Below are 13,420 nucleotides of genomic sequence, written 5' to 3'. Positions count from 1 at the left end.
AGTTTATTACAATGCAATGAATGGTAACAGCACGAATCGATTTCATGAAACTTTGTCAAGATAAGATATTAACAAGTGGCTCAAACTTAAATTCAGACTTAAGAAAGGAGAGCACATTTAGGGAATTCAAATAGATATAAGATAATAACAAATGGCTCAAACTTAATTACGAAAAGTGAACGGAGGTGTAGTAGCTCAAACAAAAAAGAAAAAGAATAAAAGAAGGTACCTTCAAATTTGATCATTGAGGGTTCGACTCCCTCCATCTCCTACATAAAATCTTTTTAATAGAATTTTTTTTCCCATAATCTATTTATAATAGAATTTATTGAAATACACTGGTACATGCATTTTGACCCAAAAAAAACACCTAAATACGAAAATATTTGTATGACTTGGCCAAAAAAGAAAGTTGTAGTGTACAATGAAGCAAACTCATGATGATCACACAGATTATTTTTCCCTCTCTAGTTCTCTATATATGAACTCTTTCTTTTCTTTTTATTTACAGTTTTAACAAAACTCTTTCTACTACACAGAAGAAAGACAACGATGGACAGTGAGGGAAACAAAGACGAGTGCGAAGAAGTGTTTCTTGACGAACAAGACATCGTTAAAGAAATCCACATTGATGAAGAAGGTCTGCTCGACCCTTCACTCGTCTTATGTATACTTCATATTTAATTTCTCACTCGCCTTTATTTGTTATGATTAACTTTTGGTGCAGAACTTCCTGAAGTCGACGATGAATCAAATTCAGATGTTGAATCTGACTCAGATTCTGATTTTGGTACGCTCCATTAATATAATTATTTAACCGTGTAGTTGGAAAAATGCATGCAATGTGTTATTTGTTACTCATGGCGAAGTTTTGAGTTCAAATCAATTTAACTGAACTGCTTCTAATTGTGAGATTTCTCATTTTGAGTTTGAGTCCATCTCATTTTTTTTATCAATGGTTTTGATGCAAACATTGACTAATGAATGCCAACTGGCCAACTTAACACAAGGCGGTTCTTTTTCATCGACTACCTGCACTAATAGATATTGCATAATCTTGGTAGTTTGATTTTGCAAGGAAATTAGTTGCTCCTTTGGCTAATCAAAGGCATTAAATTTGTGGCAGAGGGGATATGTGCAGTTGCTTGTAGTCCTACAGATTCAACATTGGTTGCGGCGGGAGGTAGTGGCACAGGAGCATTTCTGTGGAACATTAATCAAGGAGATCAGCGCCAAGTGATTATAGGTATATCAGTGATAATAATATAACTATTAACAATTTAGTTGATCTAAGGTTCCAAATTTCTCTTTTACCGGCTTTCCCTTGACTAAAACTGAAGTACCAATTTTTTTTTCTTCCGTGGGTTTTGGTTTTTGTTTTACCACTCTTTTTATATAATATCAAAATCAATTCCTGAATTCTAATCACGAAGGGACAAGGTTTTTCGCTAAAACATACTTTTCAAAATTTTGATGTCTGCAGGGCACGATGATTCTGTTTCTAGTGTAGCCTTTAGTGCTGATGGGAAATTTCTTGCCTGTGGAACGGGTCAAGGGCGGGTTCAAGTGTGGGACATATGTTCAAGTAGTCATAAGTGCACATTCGATGGTCCTGAAGATATTGAGGTGAGGTCCTGAAAGTAGGTTTGTTTGTTACATAATTTAAAGAACATGATAGTTGAATTTGTAATATTGATCTATGTACTTAGTGGGTCAGGTGGCATCCAAGAGGCCACTTTGTGTTGGCTGGCTCCATGGATGATTTCACGGTTTGGTTGTGGGATATTGATGAAGATGCCTATCTATATACGTTTTTGGTCACTTAATGTGGTGTCACTTGTATGATTTTACCCCAGATGGTACTTTCATTACGTGTTGGGAAATGTTCTGTGTTTTGTTCTACACCTAAGGATGTATAGTTAAATCAGCTTTTGATAATGTTGCAGCTAGCACAATTTGTACAGGTTCTGATGACGATCACTGCTAATATGGAATCCAGAAGATGGAAATAACATACATGTTGTTTAAGGTATGCATTTGGGTTATTGTATTGTATCTAAGGTCCCGACTCCGGTAATGTTAAGTATATGTATAGCACAAAAGTACTAGAATTTGGGAGGCCTTGAAGATACTTGTATCTCTTCTACCATACATTTTCGGATGGGATGGACTTGGTATGAATGCAAGTTTAATAAAAGTATGATGGACAAAATTCAAGTTAAAAATGTGATCTGGTGAATCTGACAAAATATCTCCCCCATCTGTTGAATTCCGAGTAAAACTTATACTAGGACATGATGGCACCGTATTCCCCTCAAAGCCTAGCACATAATAATTAGTCAAAGTTCGCTATGCTATGCTATGCTATGCAATCTTTTGAATGCGAAGCAGACCCTTAGAGACATCAAATCGACGGGCCGGGGTTTCAATGTGATATCATTGAATAAGGAACACTTTGTAAACTAAGTAGCTATTAATTTTTGAATTTTAACTGTATTTGGTGCCTTTCATTATTATGCTGTTTTTGTTAGTATCCTCACCTACTTAGCTTAAAACGATGTGAAGGAACTAAATTTACTGGAGGTTTACTGAAGTAGTCAGAATTCCTGGGTGGTCCGTGATATAGAAAAGTATTTTAGATTCTCAGTTAGCAGTAGTGTTATATATATCATATGTACATGACCAAATCATCTTATATGATATTAATCAAGTTCTACTTGGAGCTACTTTTAGATTCTTTATATCATTTTCACTTCTCAGATTGGTTTTGTCATAGTTTGGGAGACACTCGATGGACAGATAAAGATGATAAGAATAGGCTGTTTATAACTTGTGAGGCAGATTTGTTTTGGACACCTTTAAATATTGGTATTGAATACCTTGTTTATGCAGCATTTCCGTGCCTGCAAAACTGTTTCAACTTCTGTTAATATGGCCAGAGGCATTAACTTGAATGATGTGCTAATGATCGTCAAGTGTCCTTGTTGTCGTACTTCAACCGAATTATCTGGGGTTGACTATGGATACTTGTCAACTGAAGGGATTTTCTATTAAATAATTAGCTCTCTTCGAACCTTCCTCCGTCAGAGTCACTGTCTACGATAATCTGTAACTGTTCAACCAATGCCCAAGACTCAAGCCAAAGAGTCTTTCTCTATTATTGAGATGGGGTTAGCTTGTCCAGGGACCATATAAATTTACACTGTTCAGGATTTTCCACTCTATATTTTACTAGAAGCACAACCAAGCTGGAATTATGCTTATGGTGTTGATGTTAACAGACCAATGAACAGCTAATCAGTAATCGCATGTCTTAATAATTTGATATTTTAAGCATGTTTACATAACTGTTTTGGGTTCTCTATATTTTCTTTTCCTCCAGGTCATTCGTATCACACTAAGGGACTCACGTGCTTGATGATAACTCCTGATTCTGCTCTTGCTATTACTGGTTCATCGGATTGTTCTGTCCCCAGATAGTAAACATACGGACGGGGAGGTCTGGATCCTTTTCTCTACCCCTTTTACCTTTTAGGTTTATGATTTCTTTTCTGCCTTATCTTCCTCTGCTTATGTTGGTGAATATTTAGGTATCAAAAAACATTTTGCTAGAACATTTTTTTATTGACGTCTAAATATATCTACAGTTTTACTGAAGTCCTAATATTAAGAAGTCCCTAGAACATTTTGCTATTGGTTGTGAAAACTGAAGATATGACTATATATACAGTTCAAGGACATGAGTTTACCAATGGCTCTCAGCATCTCAGGTTGCTTAAGTTTCAAGAGTTTAGCATTTGGTGTTTACTTTTGGTTCCTGGTTTAGTTTGATTTTGATTTTGTACGAGTGTCTAAATCCTTACCTCCACTTGGTCAATACTTCAATTTTTCCAATATGTACTAAGAAATGTAAGGCTCTAGTTACTAAAAAGTCACGTTTTAAGAGAAGCTAATCTGCAAACAAAAAGCAAGAAGAAACATGAAACATTAAGAATTATATAGTATGGAAGGAAAATCACTATTGTTGGAAAGGCTCGAGGATAAAGGTTAGGTGGTTGTTTTGCACGAATGGTTTACCTAAGAATAGGGTACTATATGAGGGCATACACTCTATATGTCTTATGCTATAGGCTAGGAACTAAGGTTGGCTTAGTAGCTGAGCTCTTGAAGGGGGACATCCCAACCTACCCTATGTGTTTTCACCTTGAGAAGAGTTGAGTTTCAGTTTCAAGGTCGTACTAGGTTCTCCCAATTTTTAAATTTTATTGTTACATTCGTACAAGGCTCCCTCAATTATTAGAATATATAGATTAATCCTTAATTGGGACAGAATGCAACAGATGGTCTAATTTTATATTTGCTTTTTTATCAATAATATATCAAGATTAAGTTTTTTTTTTTTTTTTTTTATTTTAAAGTTGTCGAAGCTGCTTACAAAACAAAGACCACTCCTCGCCCCATTGTGGTAAAGATGAACGGATGGAACAGCCACAATTATATCTCATTCCCTCAAACAAGTGAATCCCAATTACACGAAAATACATGGAAATGTACACCCTTAAAAGTAGGACAAGCACATGCCCATTGAAGAGTTCTTCTTTAAGTTCTTTTATCCCTCCACTGTTTGTCATTTGATCTCATCTTATGTTCTAACTTATCAATACAATTATCGAGCAAAAGACCTGAATGCTACACATGATTAACACAATTCATCCTGATCATACACAAATATAACTTGTAAACTTAAATGAACCATATACTATACTTTGATGAAAAAGTCAACTACAACAGAGTAAAGTACTATTGGAAACCATCATAAATCGCAGAATTATCATCGTTCAGGAATCTAATATCCATTCAGGCCACTGCCAGGAATGCGTTGGATAGTTGAAAGTGTGCATGCATTCAAAGTACTCAGTAGCTGCAGAGGTTGTAGCATTCTGTTAACATAGACTTATAAGATAAATCTTGCACAAAATGGTGGTGACTACGGAGGTGTTATAGGGTCCAACAGTTAGTTACATAGAATCTGGGCTCACTTGGTCATGCTGCCGATGCTGACACTGTCTCATCATGGAATGTTAGCAACAGCCTTTTCGTGTGTAGAAGTTTTACTTGTGCTAGTTTCTCAAATTCCTGAACTCTCATATTACTTGTGCTAGTGGTCTATCACCTCTTTTATTTTTATTTATTTAATTTGTAGTTTGTTTAAGATCAACTCTCAAGTCTCATCTGTCTGTATCTCTTTGTGATCCATATGATCTAGATTACTTGTTTAGTACGAATTAATGGATTAAATAGTCTCTAAAGTGAAATGCGCTAAATGTTCATGTTGTGATCTTTATATAGGTAGTCAATTCTTTGATTTCTCATGAGGACCTTATTCAATGTGTTGGACTTTCACCAAGGTATTGAAAGTACCTTGAAGTACTTTACATAATTTCTTAGAGAATAAAAGCATGAAATGTCTTCCACACGCTGTTCTCTCTAATTCCTCTTTGTTTGCTTTGCATTAGTGTCTTTGCCGCCTTAACAATTATCTCAGAAAAAATCTCTTCTGCTTTTGTCCAAATATAGTATATAACTAAACCCATAATGTTTTTTTAGTAAAGTTCTCTTTCAACAATTTTTTGGGTGGTAACTTAAATGTTGACATTTTGCTCAAGCACAACATATTTAGATCGGGATAGGTTAATTACAAAATATAAGCGAAAGAAGAATAATGATCCCACATGTTTGTATTCAGTGCAGGTGTGTGTTGTTGAGGATATGATAGTTGTTATATCTATTTAGGCACTTTGTTGATAGGACATTACAAGATAAGTCTTGCAATGCCCTATTCAGCTGAGGCTTCAATCTCAAAATAATTCTAACAGCTATTTTCATCATGGATGATTGGATGTGCTCTCATGTACGAGCATATGCCTATGTATGCCTCAGCCTTGGTTTCATTTTGAACTTGCAGATATATCTGTTTTTTTGTGCAGGTTACCTTTGGTTGCAACAGGAGGTGGGGAAAGAACTCATAATTTGGGAAATAACTCATAGTTTGTTTCGTGTGGTCTTTGAGGTTGGTTACTTAGTATCAATTTGTCAATTGCACTTGTTTTCTTTATATAATTTTTGCAAACTTGGTGGAGTACCACGTCATTTGGCTTTTAGCATTCGGTGTAGCTAGAATGTATGCAACTCATTTAGGAGTTTAAGAATATCCTTTCAGTTAAGTTACTCTCCTATCATACCCCTTCATAGCTAAGGCCTTGATGAGTTGTCATGTTCTCTTTAAAAGGGATATACTGGTCTAAACATCATAAATTGTATCATATGCTATAAACACTAGAGCAATTATTTAAACCTAATTATGCCAAATGGAACCTAAATGTGAAAGTTACAAACTCTTTTAATGAATACCTGTTTTTTGTCACAGGCTCATGTAAGTTGCCTGGTATGGTTGGGCGCATCACAGTACATTGCTACTGGCTGTGCTGATGGGAAAATATTAATAATTGACAGCTTATCTGGATGTCTTGTAAAGACGTTCAGCAATCATTCCAAGACCATTCTGTCTCTGTCTATTTCTTCCAATGGGAAGTTTCTTGTCTCCGGTTCAGAAGATAAACAAGTGCTAGTGTTTGACATTGCTGAATTCAGTTAGTTAAAGGAGGCATATATACATTTAGATAAATGAAGCAATTTTGTCCTTTTACTGTTCTGTTATTTCTTGATTACAGTATGTTGATATATATACAAGTAAATCAAAGGATAATTCATGCTGCGTCAAAATGGTATGTACTTGAGTACAAGTAAAACTTACAGTTGAAAGTTTGATCAGTCACCGTTAATGGTGGCTTAGGTCTAGGACAAGATGTGAATCTGTGCTAAATGGGTACTGTACGTTGTAAAATAGAATGACATCTTTGCAGTTTGTACCCGACACTTTATATAGACACCTAATGAGGGCATCAAGTTTAACCATTTCTAATGTGCCTACATCCCTATATAAAAAGCATTTTTCTGTTGTAGTGCTACATGGACAATCGAAGTGAAAAAGAGAGGAAAATGTGAATTTATCAAGTTTCCTGGGTGGTTATCGTCTCGACAGTAGAGGTATGCTAGTGTATAAGAACTCCTTAATCTGATGTGCCCAGCTAATCCTTATCTAAATAAGACTTGGATGGAAATAGCAAGTTAAAGAAACGAAGTGTCACAGGGCAAACATTATCTTCTTTCTCATTTTTTAACTTTATTGCTTCGACAGGTCAGCTTTTTTTTTTTTTTTTGTGACCATGCCTATTTTTCGGAGAATTCTATTTTCTATGGACTGCGAGTTTGCAATAACGGTTGGAGTTTTTGGCAAAACCTAACACTCAGAAAATACACGAAAATACACAATAACAAAGAGAGAAACTCAATCTTAATAGCTATCAAGATTGAGAGATAACTTTTTGCAGATACAACCCTCAGAAAGAGAGAGGAGTGATCTAGTAAGGTGAGAGACTGCAAGGAGTGATTGTACTCTTCCTTCCCACTTTATAAAGGACTAGCTTTTTAGGAAGTAGGCACCATTGGTCGAACCACGTTATATCTTTGTGTTGTGGTTTGCTTTTACCGCTTTTACATTATTATCTCATTTGTTAATAGTTGTTTAATGAGTTGGGCATATTAGTTTGGTTGTAGGAAATATTTAGATTATTGATTGGAGTTGAATTGTATTCAAATATAAATTATCTGTATAGTGGGGAATCGATTGGTATTGGTATTATTGATCCGGCCATTTGTGCTGCTAAGATTATAAAAAGAGTCCGGTTCCTCTATAACCGGGTACAAAGATGGAATCTCTCAGAATCGTATATAAATTTTGTGCCACCTGTCTACTTTAACAGCCCATAACTTCCGTTAGTTTCTCTTCTTATTTCATGTATATTTTTTTTTCTTTTTAATATCTAACTAAAAAAACCCCATTTCATGTTTTTTTTTTTCTCCTTTTAATATCTAACTAAAAAAACCTCACGTATCATAAGTTCATAATTTAAATAATAATAATAAAAAAACCCTGACCCATCTCAGCAGGGGAGGATCCAAGGGGCGGGGGTGGGCTGCAGTCAGTGTTTGCGATTCTGAACGGAATATCGGAATTCCGCCCAATATTTTGGTTTTTCAAAAAATCGGAAAAAACAACATAGGATCAAAATATTGATGATTTGGAAATTATTCGAAATTTTGAATATGACATGGGTCGAAATATTATGAATTTCGGTTTTTGGATTTGTCAGAATTCCGATAATTCCGAAATCCCAAACTATGGCTGTAGAACACCCAACTTTTCAAACCAGATGATCAAATGACTAGTATGGTTTGTCTTGACCTAAAAATGACATGAATCCTAAAAAAAAAATGATATGAATGGGGCTGTGGGGTGGAGGTTAACTGGATTTAGAGGAAAAAGAAAAAATGTTAAGTCACTAAGATGGAGGGGCGGATCTAGGATTGCCATTCAAAGGGGCTGCTACAACTAACATACGCTATAAATGTTTTCTTTTTCGACGGAAAAGTTGGGTGTGATGCAGCTCAGCTAGGGGTGCAGTCGGATATCCAAAAATCCAAATCCGATTTGTATTCGTATTTGTATTCGAAAAATAAGATATTATCCGAAAATTTCAGATATTGAATTCGGATTAGGATAAATTTTTCTATTCGAAGAAGTTTCGGATACAGATGCGGATTCAAGTGATATCCGTCGGATAATATCCTATCCGATTTCTTATAACATAAATGTAATATTTCATTCTTATATACTGGCACACTTACTTAACTACTTAAGTATTATTATAAAATCTGGTCCATTATCCCAATAACAGTAACTATTAATGCCAGGGTTTTAGAAAGAGAAAGTGTGAAATTCTAGGTTCATTCAATACGCCAGTACACCACTCCGTCCTCTTCTTCCTCAAGTTCTGAACTTCTGGAAGGCAACACCACCACCACGGCTCACAAGAGCATCTCTTTTCTCGACTCTTTTCTATCTCCCCGTCTTAATCAAATACACCCACATTTTCTTCCTCTATCAAATTATCAACCTATTAGTAGCAAGAACAAGAACAAGAACAAAAACAAGAACAAGAACAAGCAAGTCTGGATCTAGTTTAACGATGAATCCTTCCAAATGTTTTTTAAAATAAAACTATGATACCACCACCACCAACATATTCAATAATAATTTAGTAATTGTTATTGAATATGATAATTGTTACTACTTGCTGAAAGTGGAGGTGGTAATTGCTTTTATGTTGTTAATAATTTAGTTTTCTTATTTGAATGAATAGACATATCTAACTTTGGAGTTTTATTAATTTTAATCTTATTTTGAGTTTTTGTGATATTTTTTATCAGATCGGATATTATCCGATTCGGACCGGATATTATCTAATTCGACATCGGATTTGGATCAGATTCGATTCGATATATGGCATAAGTTCGATTCGGATACATCCATATATCTGAATCGAACCTATTATTCGCACCTCTAGCTAGCAACCATAGTTCGGGATTTCAGAATTATCGGAATTCCGCCTAATCCAAAAAATGAAATTCATAATATTTCGACCCATGTCATATTCGGAATTTCGATTAATTTCAAAATCATCAATATATGACCCTGTTGGTTTTACCGTTTTTTGAAAAACTGAAATATTGGGTACTGAAATATTGGAGAATTTCAATATTCTATTTGAATCATGAACACCGGTTGCAGCCCACCTCCCCCAGGGGTGATAATTTGGCCCTCGGACCCTCAACCAACCCATCCGACAAAAAAAAGTTGCATGTTTAAGCCCCTCAAAAGTTGGCCCTCACAGATTTATAAGGGCCGCCCAACCCTCATGTTTATAGGGGAAGGGCTAGGGGCCTAGATTCTCAAGCATGAGCCCGGCCCTCATTAAGCCCCTCACTTGGCCCTCTTACGTTTTCTTGTTATTTTACATTATATTTTGTATTATAATCTAATTATCTAAGTTGTGTAAAACAAAAATCACTAAATTAGTTTTCAATAGAGAATAAATTATAATATAACATAACATATGCGTTTTTTGTAATTGATTTAATGATATGTATATAAGTCATACATAAAAGCAAATCCAACCTAACAAGTAACAACATAGTTAAGTATGAAAAATATAGATGTTTTAAGAATATCATCTCTTCCACCATCTCTATCTATTATTATTATTTTCTAAATACATAACAATTGGTTTTGTATACTTAGTTAAAATTGATATATATAATCAAAGTATGATAAAAATAAATAAAAAATCACAAAAAAACAAAATTAGTCAAGTATAATTAGATCGGGCCCGACCGCCCTTATTTGGCCCTAAAAAATGAGGGTCGAGTTAAGGGCTTGAGTTTTCATGTTTGACCCTACTCGACTTGGCCCTCAATACAAAATAGGGCGGGCTGACCCGGCCCTCAATCACGAGGGCTTTTATGGTTTGAGGAGCGGGCTAGCCCGGCCCAACCCTTTTATCGCCCCTACCTCCGCCCCCCTTGGATCCGCCCCTGCTGAGATGGGTCGTTTATTTATTTAAGTTATGAACTTTTTTTTAGTTAGATATTAAAAGGAGAAAAAAATGAAAATATAAGGGAAACTAACGGAAGGTATGGGGCTGTTAAAGTAGACAGGTGGCACAAAATATATAACAGTTACAGAGATTCCATCTCTGTACCCGGTTATAGAGGAACCAGACTTATAAAAATGTTGCCAGACATGCAGAAATGAGAACCCACTTATCCACGCAAGCAGAGGCGGATCCAGCATTTCAACTATCTCCGGGCTTAACAACGATAGCAAGAGTCTTGAACAAAAAAAATAATAGATACATTCCAAAGAAGCAATTGAAACACCAGAATTTACAAGTAGCTAAATATATACTGATTCATCAAAATATCTAATCAAGTTCGACTACAAATCTATTTAAAAAGTAAAACTATTTAAACGGTATTTTACGGGTCTTGCGGGCGTCAAAATCATTTCTTTCCACAATTTCGATTCTAACAAGCACTAAAATTCAAATCCAAAGAAGAAAAACAGTACATCTCGACACGACGACACATTAACACATAACATACAAAATTTCATAACCAACGAACCATATTAACATTTCAATTTTCAAACAACAATTTTCACATATCTAAAGTCTACATTCCACCAAATCAAGTAATACAATTTAAGGACCCGACTTGTCTGCATCTTATCGATAACTGTCATTCAAGTGAAATAAATTTAGGAGTCACTAAAATGCTATTGTAATTGAATGTGGTGTAGCTCAATCCATGGCCAAAAGCAAAGATGGCATTTCCGTTGTAGAACTAACTTATATGTTCATCCAAGATAACTTTTTGCAGTATCTGGTCTGAGTTGCATTGAAGTTATAGTGGATATATATGAAAAAATAATTCCACTAAAATGAATGCCAAAATGTGCAACTCAAAGCGACACGAACATGTGGACAAGGGGTGGTTTTATCACTTGTGTGTTGGCTCTGTATTTGTCCTTCTGTTCATCAACACGCTTACACGCCAAAATGAACCACTCGACTTCACTTAACTCATTCGTCCCGTTCTTCAACCTCAACCACAAACACCATTCTTACAACAAACGCTCAAATGTTAGTTATATCCTGAATTCTCTTGAATCTGATCACACCATCTCCCAAGCACCAATGTTCTTAAAAACGAATCAAAGAAAAGGAGAAAATTAAATGAGAAAACGAATTTAAATGTAATGCAAGTTTGATGTTGTTAAGACTTTCCTGAGAAACTAGTGGTGATAAACTCTTTGACTGTTACAGGGATGGAAGAATGAAGGGGCTCTTTACAGGCGTGGCACCTCAAGGGTTGTGAAGACGTGATGTATTCAAGGAATCAAGGGTTTTATTGTTCGGTCACTATTAAGGGTTAAATGTTTGACAAAATTTTAAAATTTTAAATGTTCACTTGATGACAAAATTTAGGTTTCGGTTTTTTTTTTTGGTCAAAACCTCAAAATGCATGTACCAGTGTATTTCAATAAATTCTATTATAAATAGATTATCGGAAAAAAAAAAAAAAAAAAAAAAAAAAAAAAAAATCTATTAAAATCTTTTATGTAGGAGATGGAGGGAGTCGAACCCTCAGTGATCAAATTAGAAGTTGCCTTCTTTCTTTTTCTTTTTTTTTGTTTGAGCTACACCTCCGTTCGATTTTCGTAATTAATTGTATATAAACCAATGTGTTGACGTCAGATTCACCAAATCACACTCCATGGCCCATACGATATGTTTTCCACTTTTCCCCGACATTTCGATGTTTTTTTGAATTCCATGAAAAATTGAGGACGAATGAGCGTAGCATATCATCCACATATTTAAGCTATAGCTCCGATTAAGTAATGTGTTTAATAATTGAAGTATCCTTGTATAGTTTTTTCCTTGAAAAGCCTACAACAAACCCAATGCTATCAGAATAGTGAATGATCTCTTGCTCGTCGAGTTTGCATGAATGATATGAATGTTTTTGACGCTCAGTGTAAAGGACTTCCTACTCCAAATTGATCCCGATATCTATTTTTGACGCTCAGTGTAAGGGACCTTCTACTCCAAATTGATCCCGACATCCACGAAGACTCGACCAACTCATATCGACTCCAAACATACCACTTCACAATACATTCTATACATGTGACGCGCACACAAGCAAACACTCCGCCAACGCTATTCGACTCTAGACATGCAAGTAGTCGCACACTCGCCGACGACAATTCACTACTGGTGATCTGTCACTTGACTCCATCTCGTGACATTACCACCTGCTACATTCATCACTGCTATCATTGGTATCATACCTTTATCCGCTACAACACTCAAATCACTACCATCATTACCTCTTTAACCACACTCTTCCTATACCAGTTCAAACAACATAATACTTGGAACTAACCATCACACACGTGCAGCTTGTGAGGACGTGTCGCTCATCCTAGTAGTACACATGCCCATACTACTACCACACGATTCTACCAACTACACACTTGCAAGCGCTTTATAAAAGTCGACTCCTTTAACTACGTTGGTTTGATTCCAGTCTCACCCCAATGTGCTGGATATATAGACATTTTCTTCTCATAAAAAGACATGACCACCCACCAAAACACTCCCATTTTTATATTAGAGCTAAGCCATAAATTTTAGATTAGAGCTAAGTTGGTGTAATGCCATGTTAATACCCTAAGATAAAAATAGACATTTACACTTTGTCAGATCAAAGGTATTGGGCCATAAATTCTTGCGATGAATCTACAAGATTTATGTTGACTAGTAAATGAATTGAATCAACGAGGAATAGAGAACGTTAAGACTGTTACTCACATTTATGGAAGTTCCTTATG

The 13,420-nt window shown here is 35.5% G+C and overlaps 2 protein-coding genes and 1 long non-coding RNA gene across 3 annotated transcripts; all 3 read left to right on the top strand.

The window, feature by feature from the left end:
- The first annotated feature begins 350 nt into the window (after positions 1-350).
- On the top strand, positions 351-1,816 carry LOC147479700 (uncharacterized). Its single transcript, XM_086580747.1, has 5 exons — positions 351-640; positions 728-790; positions 1,127-1,246; positions 1,484-1,626; positions 1,718-1,816. Exons 1-5 carry the CDS (start codon positions 553-555, stop codon positions 1,760-1,762), a joined length of 459 nt encoding a protein of 152 aa, XP_086436873.1. The 5' UTR covers positions 351-552; the 3' UTR covers positions 1,763-1,816.
- A 2,233-nt stretch (positions 1,817-4,049) lies between these two features.
- On the top strand, positions 4,050-6,706 carry LOC147479699 (pre-rRNA-processing protein IPI3-like). The gene is made up of 3 exons (XM_086580748.1): positions 4,050-5,408; positions 5,988-6,070; positions 6,428-6,706. The coding sequence occupies exons 1-3, from the start codon at positions 5,372-5,374 to the stop codon at positions 6,653-6,655; spliced, it is 348 nt and encodes a 115-aa protein (XP_086436874.1). The 5' UTR covers positions 4,050-5,371; the 3' UTR covers positions 6,656-6,706.
- Positions 6,707-10,910: 4,204 nt separating this feature from the next.
- On the top strand, positions 10,911-11,948 carry LOC147479698 (uncharacterized). Its single transcript, XR_015205121.1, has 2 exons — positions 10,911-11,776; positions 11,847-11,948. It is a non-coding gene; the product is annotated as an uncharacterized LOC147479698 (long non-coding RNA).
- The last annotated feature ends 1,472 nt before the right edge of the window (positions 11,949-13,420 follow it).

This window comes from Coptis chinensis, chromosome 8 (assembly GCF_015680905.1).
Source record: "Coptis chinensis isolate HL-2020 chromosome 8, ASM1568090v1, whole genome shotgun sequence".
In the NCBI taxonomy this organism is placed as follows: domain Eukaryota; kingdom Viridiplantae; phylum Streptophyta; class Magnoliopsida; order Ranunculales; family Ranunculaceae; genus Coptis; species Coptis chinensis.
Note: the sequence above shows the minus strand (reverse complement) of the source record. Positions and strands in the feature narration are given on the sequence as shown.